The following is a 13548-nucleotide window of genomic DNA, read 5'->3' on the forward strand; positions in this document are numbered from 1 at the left end:
TAAAAGCCGTAATACCTGGACGTTCGAGAGGTAAAACAATTGAATTCCAAATTTTTATTTTTAGTCAATATTGCGTTGTAGATTTTAAACACTTTTTACTATCAAACAAAAAAAAATTACGGCAAAGATTCAATAAATTGGAATCACACTCCCAAAGATATTCCTTCTTTTCTCTAACATAAACAACAAGTATTATCAATATTCATATCGTATATTATCTATATTCCCATTGATAATTGACAGTGGGTTAACAATAATTTAAAATTGGTAGAATTAAAATTAATTTCTTTCGACATCGACGTGACATCTAGACCTTGTACCAACAACTAATAAAAACGGGTAAACATAATCCCTACTTTTGCCATAACCTCAGAAATGTTCCGATAGAGTGCGCTGAGAAAACTTTTTTGACATATTTTGATTTACTCATATTGGTGATAATTGTCGCAAAATTATTGTTAACCAAAGTTGACCGCAGACAGAATTATTTATAGCTGTAAAAAAAACTAATTGGTAACCTACATGTCGGTGTATGATCCCAAACTTATTTAATTCCTAGCACTTGGAAGTCGAACCCAGTGTCATTTGATGATTCACAACAAGAACATTGAGGTTAGCCCTAAATAATATACTATTTCATAATAAACTTGACAATAATTCACATAGTAGGCGCTAATTAATCATAACTGAGGAATGACTTTTAATGTTCGCCACAAATTAGTCAAATTACTAATATACCTAATAGATTCTTACTAATTGAAATAGCATCTGTGTGCTAAAACATAAGTCTTGTTTGGGGAAACTAAACTATGCCTATTTCTAGTCGGCAATGGATCTGCACACCAAGCAGAGACAATTTTCCGGCCAACTATATAAATACACAAATGTAGTTAAAGGATGGCAGTACAGATACTTCTTGGTTGATGCCAATGCCGGGTTGTTGCACTATTACCTGTGCGAAGGTGAGAAACCAGAAGGGAATGTCCCAAGAGGCTCGTTACATTTAGCTGGTGCTGTGATATGTCCAAGGTAATTGACCCAAAATATTTAAAAACATATTGCTTCACTTCAAATCATGTATCAATCAGAGTAATAAGATTAATATTGAATGAAACATATTTTAGTCATTATCATACGGTAAATGGTTGTCCTTGGGTACAGTGTCCTTTTTGTTATAGTGAAGAGGACTCTAGAACATTCACTGTGAGCTGTGCCTCTGGTGACATGTTGAAATTAAGAGCAGTCGATGCCAAAGCTAGACAAGAATGGGTAAATGGCTTGAGAGCGGTTGCCGAATCCCACACAAAAGTAAGTCATGTCAATTTTTTATAAAATTATGAACATTTGGTGAATGCGCCGGTTGTTGATGCTGAAGCGGCTAGATCTCATCTCTAATTGAGAACGTTGAATTCATTTGTTTATTCCGATGCGTAACTCATTTACACATGCTAATATTCATATCAGACTTGCAAATTATATCTGTTTAAAAGTATATATACGTGGGTTTCTTTTAATTGAAAAAAACTAACAATACCTCATTCATCTGTCTAAATAATAATTTATTATTACGCTTATCACTTGGTGTTTTCCTATGCCAAATGTATGCTAAAAATAAATGCTATTATCAGTTTAAATATATTGTTTAGAAAGGACCAATAAAAATACAGCAGCCAGTAGATATTTTGTACAAGGATCTCCCATTATTTTATTTTAAAAAGTTCATCAATTTCATCTCCAGAATCCTAAAAAGTCGATAATTCCTTCCGATTGAAATCCTCCTTACACCCTTGGATTCATTGTATTCACACAGCTAGTTACAAATATAAAATGTTTTTGAGACACCCTCTACATGCATAATGAAGAAAAATTGTATAAAGCATGTATATAATTCTACATAACGTGCATAAACAATTTAAAATATTATTAAAATCATTAATTTGTTGACCACTATACCCACTGAGTACATAATGGTGCAATGAAGCAGTTTTTTTTTCAGTTATATTACGTCTAAAGACGAAAATTATTATTCAGCTTATTATCTATAGAAGAAATCACTGGATATTAAAAAGAAGTCAACAAATTGTATAACTCTGGTTAACTCATAAAAAATTAATTGGTTTATGATGTTACACCCACAAAGCCTGTTTAGCATCAATATGATAGATATAGATATAGAAAATGTTGGAAAGGACTGATGGTATAGGAGAACTGGTAAAGAATTAAATTAGGAGGAACATGGAACATTAAAGGAACATGGACAGAAAAGAATATATCATCACATTTTCATGTAGGAAGGTATATAAAACAAGAAAATGTAGAAGATCTACAAGAACCACAGAAGAATAGTATGAAAACAAAAAAGACTGAAACAAGAAAGTTATAAATTAGTTTCATTAAAGCAAAGTCCACAATTGACGCAGTTATATATTTTAAAACAAGTAATAGATAAAACACTAGTGTATAAAATAAAACTTAAACCAGTACCCCTTGGTTTTGAACAAGGTATCCATTATATCAATAGAGATAAATTATTCAAAATTTGTAATATGGCGTGGCATTAATAAATGTAATAGAAATTAAATCAAAACCAGCTTGTCAACAACTAAACAAAGAGATATGTACTAGAAGCATGAAGAATTAATGATAGAAAGAGCACAAAAAATATAAAATGAAGAATTAAGTGTTCAAAAAATGAACATTAGAAATATAATTACACGATAAAAAAAGGAATGTATAAAACTTTAATCAGAGCGATAGTAATATATAGCCTAATTATACAATTATTACCATACTAGTATTAAGAAAAATATCAGAAAATAAATACAGAATAAAAATTAACTATGAATTAGAAAAAGTAAAACAGTAAAGAAGAAACTGACTAAGACATATATTGAGTATGAAGTGGCTCGAAAGAACTGATTCATTCCAAACGGATATGGAAAGCTTTTAAATTAAAATTCTTCATTAACTGTACCTCTTCAAAGTATCAAAATTTCTTCATATATGCATAATATGCATATATATGCAGATAGTAAAGAAAGAACAATGTAAAAAATCAGTATCAATTTACATGACCTACATAAACAATTTGAATCATGAAAGCAATTAGTGTGTTGCACTCTATCTACTGAGTACACAGCAGTGCATTAATAAATAATTTTGTTCAATGATAACGTATATATAAACGAAAATTACGGTGTATCAAAGCCTTTGTGACCTATAAACGTTATCATTTTGAAAAATGAAAAGCAATATAAATACATCATCGCAATCCGCCGTTTCATTACAACTTAATATTTGCAGAGAAAAAAAACAGATAACTCCTGTAAATAACAATATCCGATAACCACTCTGGTTACCTCATATAAAAAACATGTTTTATGATGTCATACCTACAGAGTCTGTTTAAATAATGAACCACAACATAACTGGTGGATAATAAAATAATAAACCCATTAATTCATGAAATATTTGTATGTTAAGTTTGACATCCATATATTTTTCGAAGACCATGGACAAATATTATCAGGATAACTAAAACAAAGAGATATATTCGTTTTTTATGAGATGTTATTAGCTTCCAGCTTAGAGAGTAATCAACAAGTGGGGTTAATAAAGTACGCTATTTTTAAAGTCGCCTGTTTACGTTGAAAAATATCTTGTGTAGACATTGGGCCGTACTAATCAGCTAATGATTTTATCCATAATAAATATGCATAAGTCACGAACTGGTATTACTATTACGGCATTGTTTGATGACTTTACTTCAACACAGCCAACGAACTTTACTTCATTAACTCTAAAAACATCTGCTGTGCTAATTCGACGAATCGTATTTATATTACTAAGCTGATCAAAATATATTTGAGTTTGTCATCGTAGATGCAATTTGTGCATAATATAAACACACAGTCTTAATTAATTTATTTTATATTAATATATTAATTATTAAATTTTATTGGTCAAAATACTCTCCTCTAGTTCTTTTAATACATCTTTCGTAGAACGATTTTTATTTGTTTTTGAAATAGGCTTCGTTTCAACTTCGACAATTACTTCCTCATTTGCGAATCACTAGGGATTAGATTTGGATTATATGGTAATGCTAATTAGTAAAATGAGAAAAAAACGCCTCGAGTTTACAAAAAATGTTACGTTTTTATCAATTGAATTTGAAAATATGTTCGACGGTGTTTATGACGTGCTTTGGCTGTTTTATTGAAAGGACTATAGGTTATATTTATAGTTGGTTAAATGAATGCGAGAAGGAAAATATGAGAAAGGGGTAGATTTTCATCGGCCAGTTAATTAATAGTTCTAAAAATCACTAATGTAATTGCATCCATACAGTTATATTTTCGGTAAATTTTCAATTGGGTAAATGTCTATTTTGTCTTTTATTTTCCTTTATTTTGTATGTTTTCAGCGCTATAAAATTTCTTTCGTTTCTTTCTTAATATTCTTTTCGTTATGATCACCCTGTGTTCGCTTAACAGGTTGATTGAAAAATCTCCGGCCTGACACATAGATGGCGCTACTAGAATTAAATCCATAGGTTTTTTTCGTTAGTCCTAACCGTCAAAAGGAGCGTGAATAAATTTGACAGCTGCCCGATCATTAGTTTGTAAATTATAGCATTTTGAGTGAAGCAACTTTTGTTATTGTGAAAAAAAAATGGATAAAAAGGAATTTCGCGTGTTAATAAAATATTGCTTTTTGAAGGGAAATACAGTTGAAGAGAAAACTTGGCTTGATGTCGAGTTTCTGGATACTGCCCCATGAAAATCAACCATCAAGGATTGGTATGTTAAGTTTAGACGTGGTGAAATGAGCGCCGAAGACGGTGAACGCAGTTGACGCCCAAAAAAGGTTGTTACCGATAAAACATTTAAAAAATCCACAAAATGATTTTGAATGACTGTAAATTGAAATTGAACGAAATAGCAGGCGCTCTAAAGATATCAACTGAACGTGTACATCATATCATTTGCGAATATTTGGGTATGAAAAAGCTCTGTGCAAAGTGGGTGCCTCGCGAGCTCACTTTTGACCAAAAACAACGACGAGTTGATGATTCGAAACAGTGTTTGAAGATGGTCAAGCATAATAAACCCGAGTTTTTGCGTCGATATGTGACAATGGATGAAACATGGCTCCATCATTTCACTCCGAAGTCTAATCGACAGTCATCCGAGTGAACCGCACACGATGAACCCGCTCCAAAGCGTGGGAAACATAACAGTCGGCTGGCAAGGTTATGGTGTCTGTATTTTGAGATGAGCATGGAATAGTTTTCATTGACTACCTCGAAAAAGGAAGGACAATCAACAGCGACTATTACATAGCGTTATTGGACCGTTTGAAGGACGAAATCCAAGACAATGAACCGTGTCAAAAATCCATGAATTCGGCTTCGAATTGCTTCCTCATCCACCGTATTCTCCAGATCTGGCCCCCGGCGACTATTTCCTATTCTCAAAAAAGAAATGGAGGGTCGCTATAATCAGAGTGTATCACCCTTGAAGGGAATTGTTGAATAAAAATGTTGAATAAAAAAAAATTTGCCAAAAAAAATGTGTTTTACTATGGTAGGCCGGGGACTTTTCAATTGACCTGTTGATTCATGCCATCGTTTAAAGTAAGAAAATCAGCATTAATAAATAATCGTGATTCGTAGCAACTTTTCTTATAATCTCAGGACCTATATAGAAGACAACGTATATAACCATAATTTGTTGAAAGGACCTCGTATATGACGAGACCGCGGCGTTAAAATCGCCGATAAATTTTTCAAGTATAAACGGATTTAATAATGGTAACTTAATTATACGGCACATGTATAGTTTTACGCGATAGCACACGACGCACTCGTTTGTTTCCGCGGTGATAGCGTGTCTTCCTGTCTTTTTTAAACGTTCCACGAATTAAAAAAAAACAACCGGGTAAATCCTGACGGGAGTGAAGCAAACACACCTCTCGGCCCCGACCGGCCGCAGAAGCGCGCATCTGCGACCACCAACACCACCAGCGTTTCTCGCTTAATTAGGCCAATTAAAAAAACACGGCTTTTCGATATTGTCAGCGCCGCGCGTCGTCCAAGTCCTCCGCGCGCCATGAAGATGAAACGGTTCAGTTCAGTGATATTCGGCCATCATCACCACCATCACCGGCACAAAGACAAAGACAAGGAAGTAAGTTGACGGCGTTTGTTATTGTTTCGTTTTTTTGTTTCGCGTCGAGTGAAGTAATTCCAAACTAGCTGACCTCCGAGGCATAAATATCCGTACGAGCGGACGTAGTTTGAATTTTTAGGAAAAAAACACTTCACCAATTAAAACAATTTATAGATTATATCGACGCAAGTAATAACGTATTTGCGCGACACGTGAAAACAGCCGGTTTAAGTACAGAAACTTGTTTGTTGTTAACTATTGTTTACTTAAATACATAACGCGATTAGTTAGGTACTTGATCACCACAAGGACGGTCTTGACAAGATACAGTAATGCGCGCAATAAAAATCCTAGTCCCTAAACGATTTCAGATCGAGTATGGACTACGGTTCATGGCTTATAACAGATTAAGGCATTAGTCATAAATGGTGATGGGTGAAAACTGATTAACACGACCACAGCTTAGTACAAGGCGCGTTCCAAAATAAACAGGAATTGTTAAATGTATTCGCCCCACCTGTCGATGAGTACACCACCCAACACTAAAAAATAATCTGGAACGATTTATGCGGTTTAACGAGTACCGGTGTAATAAATAAGCGTATTTCAAACAAAATAAAGCGTATACGTTAGTTTAATGGTTCATCCTTAAGTGTCACGCGTGTAACATTCCTGATTTATTTTATTGCATGTTACAGTCCGCGACAAAACTTTAGCACACTACACATTTTTCAATACAACTCTTATTAAAAATATATTTATAGCTATTAGATTCTACAATTAGTAATTTTTAATCAAGGTATTCCTATAAACATTACAAACAAGCCACAATTGTTTACTTACAGGTTCCGCGTAAGATCGTGTCACCCAAAGAACTTGACAAAACTATAGCACATGTGCAGTTTACTTTTGTTAGGGGATTAGTGGACGTGTTGTTTATGTTTTGTGAATGTCATACGTGTTTCAAGATATTACATGTTTAAAATATTTCAAACATATTTTTTTTATTAATCTGCTTCTTGGACTTCAACAATTTGCCCGTGGGCAATAAGTATTATAATATAGATGTTTTTTCCATGTCAAACGTCGATCAAAATGCATTCCCAGATATTTAACGTTGTCTGCTTGTGAAAGTTCATGATTATTTAATTTTACTGAGGGACATGTTCTTCTACAAAGGGTGAATGTTACATCGGTAGATTTTGTCTTATTTGCTTTAATACGCCACGTTTTCAACTATAATTCTACTGTTTTTTTCGAGTTCAAACATGAAAATGAAAGAAGCAATACACATAATAATGTATTTCCCTTGAATTTTGGTTTTTTCCATCACCAATGTGCTCTAAATGTTTCTTGTCTGTTCCTAGATTATTTTTTTTATAACTTTATTTTTCATCCAGCAGCATTTATGCACTTTTCATACTTCAAACATCTACAGTATTGTCCGCTCAGTATCAGTATCCATTCTTTTTAACACATATTTTTTAATAACTACTAACAACCAATCAACAAGGAATCAGACAGTGTTAAATAACTATTTTACATTTTATATTATATGCCATTTTTTGAGCTTTGAAAATTACCTTATCCTCGTAAGTTTGTTGATATTTATTATAATTTTTATTTATAGTTTAATTTCAGTTACGTTCACTAAATGAACTTTGTTCCAGTAATAGACAGTAACAGATACCTACTGGGATTAATATGTATTTATAAACTCGATTTGTCATATTATATTCGCTATAATTTGTTTATTTCGTCGATTACCAATAAAAAAACTAGTGTTTATAACCATATAATTAGCAAATAATAAACACAACCAGTGTATATTACCGTAATACGCACGGGCAGAATGAACCAATCCTATACTACATCTTGTTCACTCCCCTGTAGTCTTTACAATTTGCTCAAGAATAAATATCGTGGAAAAAGTGACATCATATAACATTTTCCGACGAAAAGAAATACAATTTGATGGCCCTGATGGATATAAATATTACTATCATGATATAATAAATAATCGTATGATTTTAAGTCGCAGACGGAAATGTTGTGTTGGTCTGCTATAGGTTTTTTTTTTAAGTTAAAAAGATGGTTTACCTAAACATTTTAGCTAACACCTGGCAGAGCTCGTGAAAATCAAAATAATAACTAATCTACGTGTGATAACAGAAAATGTTATCAAAATTGAGCGTGATTTCATAAAACAATTCTTTGAGCAAAATTTTCATTAGAAATAACGGAATTTGTATTAAATATGCCTTAAACATATTATTTTCGCGTATTCATCGAATATTTGAGCTTCCAAAAAGTTTTTCATCATACAATCCGACGTGTGGCTGATTTTTTAAATCAAAAATCACTCATATTTTCCTGACGTAGCATCACCCTATACCGCCTTATACGGAAAATTGCATTTACCGGTCATAGGAAAGCATTATGCCATGACAAGGAAGCCATTGAAAAGATTTACGTCGATATTTTCAAGAGCATCTGTACATACGACCTAAAAAACTGGTTCGATGTATTTCTTGACCACACAAATGATTTATATCAAGTTTTAAAAAAGACAGGAATTTTAATTATACGAATAATACGCTGAATACGCTTTAGTTTCGACAAAATCACCACAAACTCATGTTTCTATTATTTCTGCATCTTCATTCAGAAATTTCAAAGCCACTTCGATTTTTCAATGTTTTTGTCCAAAATTTCGAAAAAAATGTTGATACGTTTCATATCCGAAACATTCGAAAGTTTACATTAAGCTAATTCATATGGAAGTCTAATTAGCAACTTATCGATATTTTCTGGATTTATTTGGCAACAAAATAACAAGCACTCTAATTTTTAAACACCCCTTGTATATATAACGAATTGTGGAATTCCATTTATTACATTTTTGCTTGTAAATAAAAAGAATTAAAAATTAACGGTACACTTTCACTTTTTCAATTAATTAAGTAATCAGAAATACCCCAATTAAAACTGAATTCTTTTTTTTAATAACAACTTGTCATGTTTCAGTCAATCACCGCTAACAGCCCCCCTCTTCAACCTAAAGAACACCTCGCGGTCCTAGACGCCCTGAGCTGCGTAAGATCCCAACTGCACCAGACGGAACAAGCCGATACTGCTCTATGTAGAGCCATCGAGTCGTCCGGTAATAAGTTCTTCATCGACCCGAACCTGTTGCTACTGAAAGCCACATCTGCAGCCAGTCTACACTGTTTGAACCAGTGCCTGAACATCCTACAGAGGAACCAACACGCCCAGCAGAGCAGAACAGGGTTGGTTATAGACGATGACTAATATTTAGGGGATTATAGGAAAAGTTGTTTGGAGTGCTTGGGAGAATGCATTGAGATTCTGAGAGACTGCTTAAAGGCGCCCGTAGGAAGACATCATATCAGATTCTAAACGTACTATTATTAGCGAACAAATAGTTAGGAAATACCACTTATGTTGGCTCAAAATATAATCTCAATAAAAATCCTTTGAATTTCATGCATGTGACGGGGAAGTGTAATTTAATTGTGTCAATGCGTCTCAAGTCTTGGACCTGATGTACTGATTTGTGATAGTGAGAGAACAAATTTTAAATAGAAACTGAGAGCCTAGAATAAAATTACCATTGGCAAAATACTTTTATCATTTTTGCTCTAAATCTCAAAAAAATCCTTCTTACTCTACAAAACATTTGACTGTAAATATTTTCATTGATCATGTAAATATTTGCTTGCTTACACGCCTAGTTTATAAAGCGATAGTACCATTTCAGATAAAAGTTTAAAATACAGAGGAATCCAAAAACAATTTACACACTTTTTATATGAATCACATCCACTGTATTTTCATCTATTCATCGATCGCTTTGTTCTAGCTAAAAATCATTTGAACCTCATGCTTATGCTTTTACCTATCGCTTTCTAAACTAATTAGTCCTCCAAGAAAGGGGGAAGCAGCAAATAGAGTTTACCAATTTATATATTTAAATTAAATTATACCTGTTTAAGGCTAAAATTCGATTTTGTATTGTTAGGAAGAGTAAGGTGTCAAGATTATCACACATTTCGGTGGTAAGGAAATTTAGCTGCAAGAAGTGGAACACATTGTGAATTAAAAAGTACTGTTCTGCAGCTTGTTTTTTTAGTTATGTCGTAGCTAATACTTTTTTATGTATATATTAGTGTAAATTAAATTTTATTTTTACCTTATGATGTACTTGTTATTTAACTCAATAAATATGGAAGGTCATACTTAATTTCAAACACTTACAATGTATTTTCTTCAAGACTTCTTTTATCAAGCTTGGCGTTGATGAATGTAACAAGAATTTGGAAGAATCATAAAGGCCATGGTGGATTGAGGCAAACTCAAAATAGCTCAGTGTACAGAATTTTAAACTCTTCTATATAAAGAAAAAAGAAATAGAAACAATTACTAGGTTGTGATATTGAAATAAAAAAAGGTGTAGATGTTAGAATTGCTAGTACAAATACAAAACTGAAGTATCATATCAGAAAAATATAGGATTTGGTGTGACCACTCACTGTACCCAAAACTAATTTTAGACCATGTAAGACAGAAATATACTTAATCATTGGTTTTAGCTCAACAAATAATACTTCATATCATTTTGTTTAAATACATTCGAATGTATGACTCCCATTTATCAAAATGGATGAAAATAATAATTTGGCAAAATCACAAAGTAGTCCATAATAGATTGAGAAAAACTCTAGTGTAAACTTAGAAACTGATAATTATTTTCTACTAAAACACAGGTTTTGAAGTGGTCACTCCACCAATACAGAACAATTTTAAACCCCTTATTTAGTGATTCTCTGTAGCTTTAAAGGCCATGGTAGATTGAGACAAACCCTAAGAAGTAACATTTTAAACCATTCTATAATAAACAAAAAAAGAAATATAGATATCAGGGTATCAAAAGAACTCTAGATGTTAATTCTTAAGCTTCTATACCAGGACAGGGTATGAAGAGCACCTAGAACCAGGTGAACCGGAAAGTCTCGGGTGCATAAGGCAGAACTATATTTAATTAGTAATTCTAACATTAAACAAAAAAAAAAACAAATCAGCAAAAAAAATAATCATTAGTCTTAATCTTTCTATATCTATGGAATCATGCTGGTACTTTGATTAGTATTCACTTATTTCTTAGCAAATGATATCTTCATGGCATGTGACGGAGTTATTTTAAATCCTTGCAGAGCATCTTTGGCAGCTGCTGACTGTAATTCATTTTCAAATTCGACAAAAGCAATGTCGTGACGATTCGGTACAAGACGTACTTCTTTAAAACCTGGGAATCTATTACAAAAAGAATTCATTAGCACCAAATATTGTTCCGACGCATTTCTAAAAAATACTTACTGATTAAACAACATTGATAACATCATTTCACTGGTCTCATCAGGTAAGTTGGTTAAGAAAAGAATTTGGTTGGGTGGTTGTTCAGCATTTGCACCACCAGGTACTCTGTTAGGATCCTATAAAAAATAGTTGCAAACAAAACCTACAACGTGGAACTAGTTGAAAACATACCTTATTTTTCTTTTTCTTTCTTGGTGCATCTTCATCTTTGTTTGGTGGAGGGCGGATTTTCTTAGGCCTTTCCTGGAAAGTACCCTTGAGTTTTGCTATAACATCTGAGTCTGTCTTTGCATACTGAATTCTCTGTAACCAAAATGCTTAAATGTGTGCCTAGTGCAATGCACAATATGTAACAATTAGAACAAGATATGTTCCAAGAAAATATACAGTTTAAATGAAAAGAATAATATAATAAAATTGAAGTACATATGAAATATATATGATATTAAGTATATACGAAAAATGTGAAATATATTGTAAATAAAATTAAGAAATAGGCTTACCATAGGTTTATCGTAAAATGGAAAACCCTGCATAGACCTTAAAGCATTAGTTGAGCTTTGAATTTCTTTAAAAATCACGAAAGCTTGTCCTCTCATTTTTAGGGTCTTCAGAGCCACAATATCTAATATTTGTCCAAACTGGGAAAATATCGCATAAAGGGATTTCTTTAACTCCTCTTTTTTAATTTTCTCATTCAGATTATTGATATAAATCGTGTTGTTTGGCCGAATATCCATCTGAAATGTGTAGTAGTTAGGTTATAAATCATATTTCTGGTAAAGTAATATAATATACCTTCAATGCCTTAGCTAAGAAGTATTATTTAAGTAAATCAATTCACTTGCCCTTAATTACTTTTATTACGACTGTTAAATTGCAAATAAATGGAAATGCCGAAAAACGACGCCAAAACCTCATACCATCGAAATTTCAATGTCACCAACTTTAAATTCTATAATAAGGATTGTCACTTTATGAAATTAACTAAAAAGTATTGAGATTTTCATAAATAGTGTTATTCTTACATCGTAAACGTATATTAACGTTTAATTATTGGTAAACAACTAAATTTGGATAATATCAGGAATATTCTGTTTATATCAATAATTTTCTAGAAAATTCAAGATGATTCCTACCAACATATAAAAGGTGGACATTCGCGCCTCCTGTCAGTTATCCCACAAAGCTTAAAAGCGCAAAAATAATCGCGTTTGACGGTAGTATTAAAATTGTTTGTGCAAAATGTCCCGACTGGTGCCAATTATGTTTAGAGACATGATTCGTCCCTTTAGACGACTGGAAAACGAAATGCGGGCTTTCGAAGAAGAATTTTTCCGTTCATCGCCATTCTTTTTCAACAGACCTCGTTATATTTTGAAATACCCGGAGTCGGAGGACGCAAGTATAATCCAAGACAAGGAAAAATTCCAAGTAAAACTGGATGTCGAAGCATTCAAACCAGAAGAGATTAAAATTAAGGCCATCAGCGATCAAAATACTATCGAAATCGAAGCAAAACACGAAGAAAAACAAGACGAGCACGGCTTTATTTCTCGACAATTCGTAAGAAGATTTGTTCTACCAAAAGGACATGATTTGAAGGCTGTGATATCCAGTTTGAGTGAGGACGGAGTCTTGACCATAACAGCTCCAAGAACGGCACCAGAATTGGCTCAAGAGAAAACTATTCCTGTTGAACACATCACGGACAAAAAGGAATCCTAAATATCTCAGATGTCATCTATTATTAACTACAATATATTAATTTAGATCTTTTATCTTTTTAAATGTAGGTCTTGATGAAACTTGAATAGACTGATAGTATGTAATCGACTTTTGTTATTATTTTTTAATGTTTGCACATGTTATGAAATATTAAAAAAATAAAATATATTAATAAAATTTTAGGTATTTTATTTTAAAATTCTATGTAGTATTATTTTTGCTATTGGTGACACTGTGGTTGTTTGACAAC

The 13548-nt window shown here is 32.6% G+C and overlaps 2 protein-coding genes and 1 pseudogene across 4 annotated transcripts; 2 read left to right on the top strand and 1 right to left on the bottom strand.

Annotated features, from left to right (window-relative positions):
• The first annotated feature begins 412 nt into the window (after nucleotides 1-412).
• On the top strand, nucleotides 413-10390 carry LOC143203715 (oxysterol-binding protein-related protein 11). 2 transcript variants are annotated; one of them, XM_076415973.1, is made up of 4 exons: nucleotides 413-612; nucleotides 824-1029; nucleotides 1125-1308; nucleotides 9201-10390. In XM_076415973.1, the coding sequence occupies exons 1-4, from the start codon at nucleotides 589-591 to the stop codon at nucleotides 9483-9485; spliced, it is 699 nt and encodes a 232-aa protein (XP_076272088.1). In that variant the 5' UTR covers nucleotides 413-588; the 3' UTR covers nucleotides 9486-10390. The 2 variants fall into 2 exon arrangements, with proteins under 2 accessions (XP_076272088.1, XP_076272089.1); XM_076415974.1 differs by having other exon boundaries at nucleotides 1179-1308.
• Nucleotides 10391-11211: 821 nt separating this feature from the next.
• On the bottom strand, nucleotides 11212-12514 carry snf (U1 small nuclear ribonucleoprotein A snf). Its single transcript, XM_076415977.1, has 5 exons — nucleotides 12369-12514; nucleotides 12074-12310; nucleotides 11742-11873; nucleotides 11571-11686; nucleotides 11212-11507 (listed from the first exon to the last, which is right to left on the bottom strand). The coding sequence occupies exons 2-5, from the start codon at nucleotides 12308-12310 to the stop codon at nucleotides 11348-11350; spliced, it is 645 nt and encodes a 214-aa protein (XP_076272092.1). The 5' UTR covers nucleotides 12369-12514; the 3' UTR covers nucleotides 11212-11347.
• A 17-nt stretch (nucleotides 12515-12531) lies between these two features.
• Nucleotides 12532-13475, top strand: LOC143203720 (alpha-crystallin B chain pseudogene; annotated as a pseudogene). The gene is made up of 2 exons (XR_013007412.1): nucleotides 12532-12629; nucleotides 12689-13475. The product of XR_013007412.1 is annotated as an alpha-crystallin B chain pseudogene (transcript).
• Nucleotides 13476-13548: the final 73 nt, after the last annotated feature.

The sequence above is a fragment of the Rhynchophorus ferrugineus genome, unplaced genomic scaffold, assembly GCF_030347505.1.
Source record: "Rhynchophorus ferrugineus isolate W39M unplaced genomic scaffold, kcgeb_rfMv2 rfM10, whole genome shotgun sequence".
Lineage (NCBI taxonomy): Eukaryota > Metazoa > Arthropoda > Insecta > Coleoptera > Curculionidae > Rhynchophorus > Rhynchophorus ferrugineus.